We start from the raw sequence: 14,915 nt of genomic DNA on the forward strand, positions 1-14,915 counted from the left end.
TTAGCAGTTTTTGTCCTAAGAGGAAATCAGAAAAGAAGCTTCCCTCGTCTCATTCTGCTGGTAACGTTGAGTGAAGCTGTTTCAAACCGATGTGGGCACCATCAGGGCAATCAATCTGCTATTGGCGTTTTCTTAAGGAACCCCTATGGACCTGTGAGGAACCCCTATGAACCTGTGACGGAACCCCTATGAACCTGTGACGGAACCCCTATGAACCTGTGACGGAACCCTAGGGCTGAGAATAGAATGACTTGATAAATGCCTTTTTCTTGAGCAAACAAAGCAGAACACCAGCTCTAACATTCCTGCTTTACTTTGCAGGTGTTTTCGGTTTTGGAGAGAGAAGTCCTCAGACTGTGTCCTCAGCGACAAAGTTCATGATTTTCAGATGACGTGGAATAAAATGAAAATGAAAGTGGTGTTTGGACAATGGAAGGTCCTCTCCAGTTCCCGTCGCCAGTGCAGCGCTATCCTGAAGAAGAGGGAGTCCTGGATGTGCAGCAGAGTCATGGGACGGTGGAGACAACACACCATGGAAGTGAAGGCTGAGAAGTATCTGATCAGAAGGAGATGTTGCTGGGCCCTGACGAGGTGGACGGTGAACTTTCATCTGCAGGTGGAGCTGAATAAATATCGAGAGATTAAGAACCTGCATAGGATGGGAACCTATTGGCAGATCTGGTTGTTGCAGTTGCAGCTCACAGTGGAGTGTAGATTGCATCATCGGAGAGTTCTTAGGAAGAGGTAATGATGTCACATAAGTATTGCAAGAAATGCGAAAGATCAGGAAAAAACCTGCCGCAGCCTCCAAATGACAAAGCATAGTGCCACGCCCCCCCCCCCCCCCCCCCCGCCACTTCCTTTGGCTTCCGAAAGTGAGAAGAGATAGCCAGATTCATAGAGACTTAGGCTGGCGTATCAGTAGATACGCCAGCCTAAGTCTGAATGTGCGTCAGCGCTAATTTAAGCGTATTCTGGTAACCAGATACGCTTAAATTAGGCTCAGATACGAGCGGCGTAAGTGTCTTACACCCTCGTATCCTAAAGTGTAATTTTTAGGCTGACCGCTAGGTAGCGCTTCCATTGCGGTCGGCGTAGAATATGTAAATCACTACTTACGCCTATTCACGAACGTACGCCCGGCCGCCGCAGTACAGATACGCTGTTTACGTAACGCATTATCAGGCCTATAGTTATTCCATCAAATAGCTGGAATAGTAATGTTAAGTATGGCCGCCGTTCCCGCGTCGAAATTCAAAAATTTTACGTCGTTTGCGTAAGTCGTCCGTGAATAGGGATTTACGTCATTTACGTCCACGTCGAAATCAATAGGACCGTGCTGCGTACTTTGCCGCAATGCACACTGGGATATGTAGGCGGACGGCGCATGCGCCGTTCCAAAAAAACGTCAATCACGTCAGGTCAACCCAAATTAGCATAAAACACGCCCCCTCAGCCTATTTTGAATTAGGCGCGCTTACGCCCGCCGCATTTACGCTACGCCGCCGTAACTTAGCAGGCAAGTACTTTGTGAATCGGGTACTTGCCTCGCTAACTTACGGCGGCGTAGTGTAAATGCCATACGCTACGCCGCCGCAGTTAGGACGCCCTTTCTGAATCTAGCTAAGAGTCTCTTCTTTGAGTCTCTCTAGTTAGAACTTACCCAGGTCTAAGGACACTCTTCCCAACTTCCATGTGACAGCGCTGGGTGTCTGAGCAGCCAATCGCCAAGCTCCAGTGCTGTCCTATGGAAGAAAGGTGAATGAGTCACATGATCACTATGACTGGAAGGGCCAGGTATTTCTCATCACTAGGGATGAGCAAAATTTACTTTTCTGGTATTTCAGGAGTTTTTTGTGAGATTTCAGCAAAATGGCCCTTTTTTTTTTTGGAATGGAGATTGAAATTAAAATGTTACTAAACCCACAACCATAAAATCAGCCTGTATATCCAGTAAAACATGCTTGTTATACTCACTGTGGAACCCAAGGGGTTAATCCTCCAATTTGTGTAAAAAGGCTGTCTTCTCTGATCCTCCCCTTCTTCCACAGTCCCCAATCCATCTCCTGCTAAATCAGAGGCTAGGGGACAAGCTGCACATGCTCAGTGTGAGAGTTTTTTTTTTTTTCTTGGGAGAGTTCATGTGATCGGCGCAGGGCCAATCAGCACTGTCCAGACAGAGGGTCAGGGATCATGCAGCCTCATAGGACAGAAGAGAATGAAAACTCCAATGCAAAAGTACATTGATGTCAAATAGGAAATTACTAGAGGAAGGATTTTTAATGGAAAGAACTGTTCTGTATGCACTTTCTGAAAAATACTAGAAATCCATTATCATGGATTATGTGCCACCTGGAAGAAATGGGAAACAATAAACATGTATGAGACACCCAGACACACCCCCTTGACCACTTAGCAGCCGCCCCACGTACATTTACTGTGGCAGGGCGGCCGGGCTGTGCCAGATCACGTACCTAGTACGTGATCTGATACTTCCAGGTCTGGGGCGTGTGTGCCACCAGCTGATTGGCTCCCGCTGTGTACAATCACATCGGGTGTACAATCACATCGGGAGCCAATCAGCGGGTCCGGTCAGACTCGATGTCGGCCAGGACCCGCCGATCGTTCGATAAAGAGGCAGAATGTTGGTTTGCCTATGTAAACAAGGCAGACCATCGTATTGCCACTAGGGAAGGTAGTGATCCTGTGTTTCAGCAAAGCAGGAACACGGATTTCTGCCTTCCCGTAGTACAAGCACTTCCCCCACATTAAGCATACACATTGTTAGGCACACATTAACCCCTTTGATCGCCCCTGTTAACCCCTTCCCTGCCAGTGTCATTAGTACAGTGACAGTGCCTATTTTTAGCACTGATCACTGTATTGATGCCACTCGTCCCCAAAAACATGTCATAGTGTCCGATTTATCCGCCACAATGACGCAGTCCCGATATAAGTCGCTGATTGTCTGCTTATAGCGGGACTGCAACATTGTGGCGGACAAAAAAAAAAAAAAAAATTCTATAAATATATCCCATAGTTTGTAGACACTATTAGCTGGATTCAGGTAGGGCGGCGTAATTTTGACCCGGCGTAGCGTATCGTATTTACGCTACGCCGCCGTAAGTCAGAGAGGCAAGTGCTGTATTCACAAAGCACTTGCCTCCTAAGTTACGGCGGCGTAGCGTAAATGGGGCCGGCCTAAGCACGCCTAATTCAAATGAGGAACAGGGGGCGTGTTTTATGTAAATGATTTGTGACCTGACGTGATTGCCGTTTTTAACGAACGGCGCATGCGCCGTCCGTGGACATATCCCAGTGTGCATTGCTCCAAAGTACGCCGCAAGGACTTATTGGTTTCGACGTGAACGTAAATTACGTCCAGCCCCATTCACGGACGACTTACGCAAACGACGTACATGTTTCAAATTTCGACGCGGGAACGACGGCCATACTTAACATTGGCAAGGCCAGCTATTTGTTCGACTAACTTTACGCCAGAAAACGCCTTACGTAAACGGCGTATCTTTACTGCGACGGGCAAGCGTACATTCGTGAATCGGCGTATCTCGCAGATTTACGCATTCTAGGCGTAAATCAGCGTTCACGCCCCTAGCGGCCGGCGGAACTAGACAGCTAAGATACGACGGCGCAGGATAGGTTTAAGTGTATCTCAGTTTGAGAATACACTTAAACATACGACGGCTTAGATTCCGAGTTACGACGGCGTATCTACTGATACGCCGGCGTAACTCTTTGTGAATCTAGCTATTTATGCGATTTATTTAATTTTTTTTACCAAAAATATGTAGAAAAATGCATATCGGCCTAAACTGTGGAAGAGTTTTATTTCTATATATTTTTTGGTGGGATGTTTATTATAGCACAAAGTAAAAAAGATTGCTTTTTTTTTTTCAAAATTGTCGCTTTATTTTTTGTTTATAAAATAAATAAAAACCGCAGAGGTGATCAAATACCACCAAAGGAAAGCTACGTCGCACGACCGCGCAATTGTCAGCTAAAGCGACGCAGTACAGAATCGCAAAAAATGCTCTGGTCAGGAAGGGGGTAAATCCTTCTGGAGCTGAAGTGGTTAAAGTAACGCAGTGCCATATCGCAAAAATATGCCCTGGTCATTAAGGGGGTAAATCTTCAGAGTCGTTTAAGTGGTTAAAGGAGCAAATTATCAATTAAACTTTTTTTTTTTTACTACTTTATACTGGCTTTTGAAATTTACAAATGCAGCAACTTAGATAAAAAGTGCATTTTATATATAACTATATAGATCAGACCAGAATGAGGGACAAATGCCGAGAAAAGAGGGACAGAGGGACAGAGGGACATTGCTCCAAATCGGGGACAGTCCCTCGAAATCGGGGACAGTTGGGAGCTGTGGATTTACTAATGTATCTATCTCTTGCTCTGCAGGGCATTTGCCACATGGGTCTCTGCCGCCCACCTCCATGGTAGATGGAGAGAGGCAGCTGCCCGACTCCAGTCTGCGTGTCGTCACCGACTCCTACAAACATGCTTTGATCGATGGCGGGCAGAACTGTCACTCAGGAGGCAGAAGAGCAATTGCAATCAGTCCGCTGCGCCTGCCATGTCGCTGCATTTCTGGAGAGCGGCCACAAGAGGGCACCAAGCGCTTAGACTGCGAACTCAAAATTCTGTGAAACAGGCAAGTACACAGGAAGACATATTATCCAATGCTGTACAAGGCATTGACCTAGGACCAGGGCCGATCCTAGGCAGGGTGCACAGGGTGCATTGCACCCAGGCGCCTGCAGAGGTGGGGGGCGCCGAAGTGCCAGAGTTCTCCCCTCCCTCCTTCTCTCCTTGTTTGTGTCCGTCCAGAACTAGTGTTCTGAGCATAGGTGTGTGTCCGTCCAGAACTGATGTGTGAGCATAGGGCAGCCCGTCCAGCCTGGCAGTGCTCGGGGGGGGGCGCTCCTCTTCCTGACATGAGAGTTCTAGTTTTCAGTGGCTGCGGAGTGCTGATGTGCAGGAATGAATTCCTAACACTGGGAGTCTTGGATCATGTCTCCACCAACCCCAGTTGGAATGCCTCCCACTCCCATCTCTATCTCAGGCTGCACGGAGAGAGATGAGTCACAGGGGTAGATTCAGGTAGCAATTACGCCTGCGTATCCATAGATACGCAGCGTAATTGCTAAGTAGCGCCAGCGTATCGACTTTCTGTATTCAGAAAGCTCGATACGCCGACTGTAGCCTAAGATACGACTGGCATAAGGCTCTTATGCCGTCGTATCTTAGGCTGCATTCTGACGCTGGCCGCTAGGTGGCGTTCCCATAGTGGTCAGCGTAGAGTATGCAAATTGCATACTCACGCCGATTCACAAACGTACGCGCGCCCGGCGTTCGAGTTTTACGTCGTTTGCGTACGGTGCTTCAGTAGTAAGGCTGCTCCTGCTATTAGGAGGCGCCGGCCAATGCTAAGTATGGACGTCGTTCCCGCATCGCGTTTTTCGAAATTTGCGTCGTTTGCGTAAGTGGATCGTGAATGGCGCTGGACGCCATTTACGTTCCCGTCGAAGCAAATGACGTCCTTGCGACGTCATTTACCGCAATGCACGTAGGGAAAGTTTCCCGACGGAGCATGCGCACTACGTTCGGCGCGGGAACGCGCCTAATTTAAATGATCCACGCCCCCTACGGGATCACTTAAATTACGCGCGCTTACGCCGGACACTTTTACGCAACGCCCCCGCAAATTACGGAGCAAATGCTTCGTGAATGAAGCGTAGCTCAAGTAATTTACGGAGGTGTAGCGTAAAAACAGTACGCTGCGCCTCCGTAGTAGTGCGCGCCCCTACCTGAATCCACCCTACAGTGTTTAGTGTGCTGTGTGCTCTGGGCTGCCCCTGCTCTAGATGTTTTATGGCATGATAGATTGCATAGGATACACAGCCCCTGCCCATTACTGTGTCTAGTCCATCTACAGACGTGATGTATAATGAAATGTAAAAGGGAGGAGTTAGTAAAATGACAACGCCCATGTGGGGGCGCCAGAAATATTTCTGCACCCAGGCGCCTGTGACCCTAGGATCGGCCCTGCCTAGGACAAATAGATTGCACTTGAGTTGAAAGATCAGTTCTGATTGGCTGCACTTCACACACATTGTTAAAAGGGAAATTCCACTTTCATGGGGGAAAAAATAGCATATAAAAAATAATAATATAGCGTATACAATTGCGACAAAAGTCATATTGTGATTGAATGTTATTAAAAATTTCCTTTCAATCTGCAGCCGCTGTCATTTTCTGTAAATGCAATATGGCTACCTGGAGGGGTTCTGTACAGAATGTTTACAGAGCCCCCCCCCCCCAGAAACATAATTTCCTGCTTGTGTGATTGGCTCACTGATTTTCCCAGAAGTTTGCCATAAGATACAAGTCAAATTTTAGGCATCTTCTGCAACAAAAATTTAATTTTTGGTGAGATACTCCCAATAGGAACATGCCTAAAGGTAAACAGACCCAGAATATTTCCTCATTAGAGCCCTGCAGGTGCACAGCTGGTTGATAATTATGAAACCACTCCCATTAGCCTCACTTGGCACAGAGGCACAGAGGAACACACAGGGATTTCTTCAGAATAACAAAAGGTAGGAATCTGCAACAAAGGTTGTTATAATCCTTGTAATGTTCATAGATCACCCAGAGGGGAATGTTTTTTCCTTTACTTCCTTTAATGCTCAGAGTACTGCCTTGTTATTTCCTCGGTTCATATAATGCTGACTTACGCTGCCAGGCTTTAAACAGAATGGCTCAAATGAGGATCTGAATTTTAAAGTGCATGTGCTTCTCCTTTTTACCCCCTTTTGGTCTGTCAAATATACCATTGAACGTGTTTTATCTCTTTTTGATACTACCCGTTGATCCTGCCAGAAATCTTGTGGTCTGATAACTCCCTGTGCTCTCTGCTGACATTTACATTCTTCTCAGCCATCTCTAAGGACTAAAGAAGAATAGGGAGAGGGGAGGGGTTCTGTAGTCCTCTCTTGTTTCTCTTGATACAGTATAGTGAGAGAGTGTAGTCACCCAATGGCAGGAAGTGTGTTACTGGCAGGATCACTGTGGAAATAAAGAAAAGAAGGGGAAAAAAATGAATACAGCCACCAGATTTAAAGCGGAGGTCCGGTTAAAAAAAAAAAAAAAAAAAAAAATTAAAAGTCAGCAGCTACTAATACTGTAGCTGCTGACTTTTAATAAGGAGACTTACCTGTCCAGGATGCCCGCGATGATGGCAGCTGAAGCCAAGCAAATGCTCGGGTCTCGGCTACCCCGCCGCCATCCTTAGTGAGGGAATTAGGAAGTGAAGCCTTGCGGCTTCACTGCCCGATTCCCTACTGCACATGCGCGAGCCGCGCGGCGCAACGTGAATCGATGATGTCTCCTGGGACACACACAAGGTCCCAGAAGACACCGCTCCCCCATTCCACAGGAGGCAGCCGAGGAACAGAAGAAAGAAGATGGACCCCGGATCAGGAAGTGGCAGATTAGGACGATCTGCCTAGCAACAGGCACTTCAGGTATATATAAAATATATATATATATATATATATATATATATATATATATATATATTTTGCAGCATTTAAAAAAGAAAAAAAAAAATCTTGGTGGAGCTGCGCTTTAAGGATGTTAACTGCTTGCCGACCAGCCGTGAGAGCCCGTAGCTATACGTCGGCTCTCGCGCAGGCCACTAGGGGCGCTCGCTCGCCTCCGACTCCCGAGCACGTGCCCAGCGGGCACGATCGGCGCCAGGCACACACGATTGCTCGTTACAGAGCGAGGATCGGGAGCTGTGTGTAAACACACAGCTCCCGGTCCTGTCAGGGAGAGAAATGACTGATCGCATATTCATACAATGTATGAACAGAAGATCAGTCATTTCCCCCAGTCAGTCCACCCCCCTACAGTTAGAACACACCCAGGGAACATACTTAACCCCTTCCCCGCCCCCTAGTGTTAACCCCTTCCCTGCCAGTGGCATTTTTATAGTAATCCAATGCATTTTTATAGCACTGATCGCTATAAAAATGCCAATGGTCCCAAAAATGTGTCAAAAGTGTCCGAAGTGTCCGCCATAATGTCGCAGTACCGAAAAAAATCGCTGATCGCCGCCATTACTAGTAAAAAATACCCCCTATTTTGTAAACACTATAACTTTTGCGCAAACCAATCAATAAACGCTTATTGCGATATTTTTTTTTACGAAAAATATGTAGAAGAATACGTATCGGCCTAAACTGAGGAAAAAAAATGTTTTTTTATATATATTTTTGGGGGATATTTATTATAGCAAAAAGTAAAAAATATTAATTTTTTTCAAAATTGTTGCTCTATTTTTGTTTATAGCGCAAAAACGAAAAAGGACGCCAATTTTGTGTGGGAGCCACGTCGCACGACCGCGCAATTGTCAGTTAAAGCGATGCAGTGCAGAATCGCAAAAAGTGCTCTGGTCTTTGACCAGCAATATGGTCCGGGGGTTAAGTGGTTAAGGTTTAATGTATTACCTTTTTTGTTGCTGGGTTTAGATGCACTTTAAGTCTTAAATCATTATAGCTATTCAGACTTACTTATCAAAGACGGACATTTGCCTTTGCATTTTACTTTAGAGAGTTCAGCCAGAGTCTCGGGGGTCATCTGACATTGTACAACCTTACACATTGTCTCCCAGCTCCTGAGAGCACATAACACAACACTGTAGTTAATAGGAGTGATAAAAAACAGCAGGGCTTATTATCTGACACTCATATGTACTCTCAGGAGATGGGCAGCAGTGAGTCCGGCAGCTGACTGAGCATCCATTGTTAGACTGTAGGTGACCTCTGACCCCTGACTCTCAAGCGAAAAGGTCAGGCCTAGTAAAGCCACATTTTGAGAATAATTATAATAATAATAACAGGAAAAGCTGAACAGTTTTAATAATTCAAAGCCCAGCTATCAGAAAGGTCCTCAGTGAAACAAAGAAAGCTGAGTCTCCAGGTAATCCCCACACAAACTAGTCGGGTGCTGTGCTGGCCCAGCTCACATACTGTGTATCATAAAGCAAATGATGGACGGCTATGCTCCCAAAAATCCTCTTTTTTGAAGATTCATATGACAGGTGGTTAACAGATGGGGACAAAGAGGTAGACGCACTTTGCGCAAATGTTAGCGCTTAGACATTACCTATTGGAACTAGTCACCATAATCGACTACTGTATATACTGCTGTAATGTGTCATCATTGGGTTACAGGTGAACTAACTGTGTTGTATCTGATGTGTTTTTATGTATATAATAAACAGAGATGTGTAAATAATTTTTTTTTTAAATACAATATTTTATATATATATATATATATATATATATATATATATATATATATATATATATTATATTATATGATATGTAACTTTTACCTATGGCATGTCTGATACAAAAGAGCCATCTAGTGGCTGAATTTGAGAATGTTACTATATTTGACATCAGTGTAAAAAGGCAGAAAAGCATACGCCCAGGTGGGATTGTTTTCTCAAAATTTTTCAAATGAAAGCCAAAAACACAAACTTAGACCAGGACTCTATAATGACTTAAAGCGTTAGTAAAGGAAACATTTTTTGTCATTTAGGATAACAAACATGTTATACTTACCTCCACTGTGCAGTTCGTTTTGCACAGAGTGGCCCCGATCCACGTCTTCTGGGGTCCCTCGGCGGCTGTCTCGGTCCTCCCCGCAATTACTCACCACAGTCATGCGAGAGAGCTCACATGGTGGTCAGTAATTGCGGGCGCGCTCCCGTGATACAGCGAGCGGCCATAGCCGCTCACTGTATCACTCGGCCCCGCCCCTCAGCGCGCCACGTCACTGGATGTAATAGACAGCAAATGGCTGCACTGCTCTTAATCTATCCGCTCTAGCCAATCAGCGGCCAGGCTGAGCGTCGAAGAGGATCTCTGGACCGCGCGGGACTTTTGAGGGGTCAGGTAAGTATAACGGGGGGGGGGGGGGCGTTATGAGATTTTTTTTACTTTACAACTCCTTTAACACCAGGGAAGGTCTTTGCCAGAATCTGAAGATGCTTTTCGCCCAAATCCTGCTATCACCTGGGGGTCCTCATTGACTACGGAGATTCTATACATCTCTGCTCTACACATTGTAATCATATGTTTCACTCATTACCTAAGACTTAATGGTGTCTCGTAGGCTTGCAATTATTGGACGACAGCAGCCGCGGTCTCCCTACGTAGACGGTGTCAGCATGTGACCGTCGGGACCAGAAAACTGAGGAAGATTTGTCTGTCAATGGCTCTAGGTAATGTAATATCTATTAATAATAACATGGTGAGTCTGTGGTCATTGTTGTTGTTGGATTGTGTCAACTATCAGAATTTCTTTGTTCTGTGGAGGAGTTCTACTTTAGATGCAGATCCATAACTATGTGTGATGGGGCCGGGGCCCCGCAATTAAGCCAATAGGGCCCCCTGTCTCTTTAATCTTTGTATCAAATACAAAGCCTGTAGTGGTGCAGGATACTAATTGCTTTCAAAATAATTGTATATACTGAGAGATCTTTAAAAAATTTGCATAGCCATTTGTGGAGGAGAATCTGCTTGCTTATTCGTTTAACGTGAATTGAGCAAAAATGTATGTTCTTTGGGCTATCCCCTCTTTTGAATGAATGTTTTATTATGGATAGTAATAAAATACTGCATTATGGCCACACGATGGAGCCTGAGGAACATAAATAACACCTATATATTTGTAACTAGAGATATGTAGCTGGATTCAGGTACACATGCCTAACGTTAGGCAGTCGTAGCGTATCTCATATACGCTACGCCACCGCAATTTAGAGAGGCAAGTGCTGTATTCACAAAGCACTTACGTCCTAAGTTACGGCGGCGTAGCGTAAATGTGCAGGCCTAGGCGCGCCTAATTCAAATTGTAAAGAGGCGGGCGTGTTTTATGCTAATGAATCGTGACCCGACGTGATTATCGTTTTGAGCGAACGGCGCATGCGCCGTCCGTGGACATATCCCAGTGCGCATGCTCCAAATTATGCCGCAAAGACTTATTGGTTTCGACGTGAACGTAAATTACACCCAGCCCCATTCACAGACGACTTACGCAAACGACGTAAAAATTAAAAAATTCTATGCGGTTCCGACGTCCTTACTTAACATTGGCTGCGCCATCTTTTTGGTGGAATATCTTTAGGCCTGAAAACGCCTTACGTAAACGGCGTACCTTTACTGCGACGGGCAAGCGTACGTTCGCGAATAGGCGTATCTCAATGATCAGCGTACATGCCCTAGCGGCCCGTGTAAATAGACAGCTAAGATACGACGGCGCCGGCGGTCGTATCTTAGCTAGATTTAAGTGCATCTCAATTTTAGAATACACTTAAATATACGACGGCGCAAATTCAGAGTTACGACGGCGTATCTATTGATACGCCGGCGTAACTCTACCTGAATCTGGCTAATGATGTAGACTGAGAAAGCTAGAGGGAATTAGAAAAAAAACATAATCTGAAATTTTCACTTTGTATATCTTGTTACAAGGATGTATGTATTTCCTATGCTCCTCATCTCCATCTAGTGGTCATAATGTGGTATTTTACTACTGTGCATACCAAAACAATATTCATTCAGAAGACAAAACACTCTAAAGAACATTCATTTTTGCCCAATGTACACAGAAAATATACATGCAGAATCTCTGGACTAATGGTTATGCCAATTTTTTTTATAAATAGAACCTCATGTATATTTTTTTAATCTAAATTTTTTGTTGCCAAATGCTATTGCTTCATGCATAAATCACTACAAAGACAGACAGTGCTGGAACCCCTCTAACTCCAGGCCCCATAGTAATTGCATAGTCTGTTATGGCTATAGATGTAAAGCACACAGTGAAGGGTGCCATCTAAGTGCAGTATTAAAGCAGTTATAGTACGATGCAAACAAATTGGCAACTCACACGTTTGGGAAGGCAGGTAGTGTATAAGAGAGCCCTGCAGCAGAGGCATCCAATGGAGGGATTCTTCAGCACTGCCCCTGGCCGGGTAGGTATAGGCGGCTCAGAGCCCTTCCTGGTTAGGAGACTGCAGAAGAACCCAATAGATCAGGGATATGCAATTAGCGGACCTCCAGCTGTTGCAAAACTACAAGTTCCACCATGCCTCTTGCTCTGAGTGTCATACTTGTGGCTGTCAGAGTCTTGCTATGCCTCATGGGACTTGTAGTTCTGCTGGAGGTCCGCTAATTGCATATCCCTGCAATAGATGATGTCTGATGCCGGGGATGTCCTGGAGCTATGGCTATGCATTTCAAGGCATTCCTGCCTCTTTGTCAACCCCATGTGTCCATTTTATTTATATATTCTATTTATCGGCATATATCGCACACTTTTTTCCCCTTAAAATAAGGGGAAAATCGTGGGTGCGCGATATACGCCGATAGCCACTTCCCGCGCTCAGTTTGATACCGAGTGCAGTACACTCGGGTACATTCGGCTAGGCTCGGCTTCGCTCGTGCTCACGCATAAACGTCACAGAGCGCGAGCGAAGCCGAGCCTTGCCGAATGTACCCGAGTGTACTGCACTCGGTATATGTCGGCAGAGGCATTCGAACTGAGCGCGCAAAGCGGGGACTCAACTTGAGGCGCACGCTGGAGAAGCCGGGAGGACACCACCGAGGCCGCAGACGGACGCCGGACCGGACGATGGACGCTGGGAAGACACCAAAACTGTAAGTAATAAAATCATATAACATTTTTTTTTACAGAAATTTCGGGGGCAACTTTAGGGGTGCGCGGTATACGTGGGAGCGCGCTATACAGCGATAAATACGGTAAATGTATTTGCCAAATGCTATTGCTTCATGCATTGTTCACTATGTAGCCAGACAATGCTGGAACCCCTCTACCTCCGGGCCCCGTAGCATGATCTACTATGGCTATAGATGTAACATTGATAGGTTCACCTTCCAAACCATTAGAATGGGAACTTGTTTTATGTGTAAGAATAATATCTGCTGCTTGATATCAGATCTGTCCTCTCTTCACTAGTCCTGTTCTGTCTTGTATTCAGATGGCAGTCAGGCCAGGATTACAGGCCGTGCGTTCGAGGATTACGAGGGGCTGACACAGAGCGCATTCAGGCGCTGGTTACTGCTGTACAGGAGCCGCAGATGTGGTGAAGGAGGCGAGGGGGGCGACCCGCAGGAAGATGACAAAGGACCCCCGAACAACAATCCAGTGCTATCAGATCAGGACAACACACGGTAGAAGTACCCCATCATGAAACGCCCCTAGATTAGAGCCCTTTAATTTATACAGATCAGGAAATGTCAGGCTGGATTCACATCTGAGCATCAGCATGTGCCGCGTACAGCCTCCAATACAAGTGCATGGCAGTATGCGGCTACTCTCTTGTAAACGCTATTGCTTCTTCACATTTGCACTTGCAATTGGGATTTATTTGTGATAGACCAACACAAAGTGGCACATAATTGTGATGTGGAAGGAAAATGATTAATGGTTTTCAATTTTTTTTACAAATAAATATGTGAAAAGTGTGGTGTACATTTGTATTCAGCCCCCCTGAATCAATACTTTGTAGAACCACCTTTCACTGCAATTACAGCTGCAAGTCTTTTTGGGGATGTCTCTACCAGCTTTGCACATCTAGAGAGTGATATTTTTGCCCATTCTTCTTTGCAAAATAGCTCAAGCTCTGTCAGATTGGATGGAGAGTGTCTGTGAACAGCAATTTTCAAGTCTTGTCACAGATTTTCAATTGGATTTATGTCTGGACTTTGACTGGGCCATTCTAACACATGAATATGCTTAGATTCTAAACCATTCCATTGTAGCTCTGGCTGTATGTTGAGGGTCGTTGTCCTGATGGAAGGGGAACCTCCCCACAGTCTCAAGTCTTTTGCAGACTCTAACAGGTTTTCTTCTAATATTGCCCTGTATTTGGCTCCATCCATCTTCCCATCAACTCTGATCAGCCTCCCTGTCCCTGCTGAAAAAAAGCATCCCCACAACATGATGCTGCCACCACCATGTTTCACGGTGGGGGTGGGGTGTTCAGGGTGATGTGCAGTGTTAGTTTTGCGCCACACATAGCATTTTGCTTGTAGGCCAAAAAGTTCAATTTTGGTCTCATCTGACCAGAGCACTTTCTTCCACATGTTTGCTGTGTCCCCCACAATGCTTCTCGCAAACTGCAAACGGGACTTCTTATGGCTTTCTTTCAACAATGTCTTTCTTCTTGCCACTCTTCCATAAAGACCAGATTTGTGGAGGGCACAACTTATAGTTGTCCTGTGGACAGATTCTCCCACCTGAGCTGTGGATCTCTGCAACTCCTCCAGAGTTACCATGGGTCTCTTGGCTGCTTCTCTGATGAATGCCCTCCTTGCCCGGCCTGTCAGTTAGGTGGTCGGCCATGTCTTGGTAGGTCTGCAGTCGTGCCATACGCATTACATTGTCAGATGATGGATTGAACAGTGCTCCGTGAGATGTTCAAAGTTTGGGATATTTTTTTTAAAACCTAACCCTAAACTTCTCCACAACTTTATCCCTGACCTGTCTAGTGTGTTCCTTGACCTTCATGATGCGTTTGTTCACTAAGGTTTATCTAACAAACCTCTGAGGGCTTCCCAGAACAGCTGTATTTTATACTGAGATTAAATTGCACACAGGTGGATTCTATTTCCTAATTAGGTGACTTCTGAAGGCAATTGGTTCCATTAGATTTTAGTTAGGGGTATCAGAGTAAAAGGGGCTGAAAACAAATACATGCCACACTTTCAGATTTTTTTTATTGTTTTTAACCATTTATTATTTTCCTTCCACTTCATATTTATGTGCCACTTTGTGTTGTTCTA

General features: G+C 45.4%; 1 protein-coding gene across 1 annotated transcript; it reads left to right on the forward strand.

Moving 5' to 3' along the window:
* The first annotated feature begins 317 nt into the window (after positions 1-317).
* LOC120915859 lies at positions 318-8,714 on the forward strand. Its single transcript, XM_040326668.1, has 3 exons — positions 318-744; positions 4,429-4,681; positions 8,646-8,714. The coding sequence occupies exons 1-3, from the start codon at positions 389-391 to the stop codon at positions 8,712-8,714; spliced, it is 678 nt and encodes a 225-aa protein (XP_040182602.1). The 5' UTR covers positions 318-388.
* The last annotated feature ends 6,201 nt before the right edge of the window (positions 8,715-14,915 follow it).

The sequence above is a fragment of the Rana temporaria genome, chromosome 10, assembly GCF_905171775.1.
Source record: "Rana temporaria chromosome 10, aRanTem1.1, whole genome shotgun sequence".
In the NCBI taxonomy this organism is placed as follows: Eukaryota; Metazoa; Chordata; class Amphibia; order Anura; family Ranidae; genus Rana; species Rana temporaria.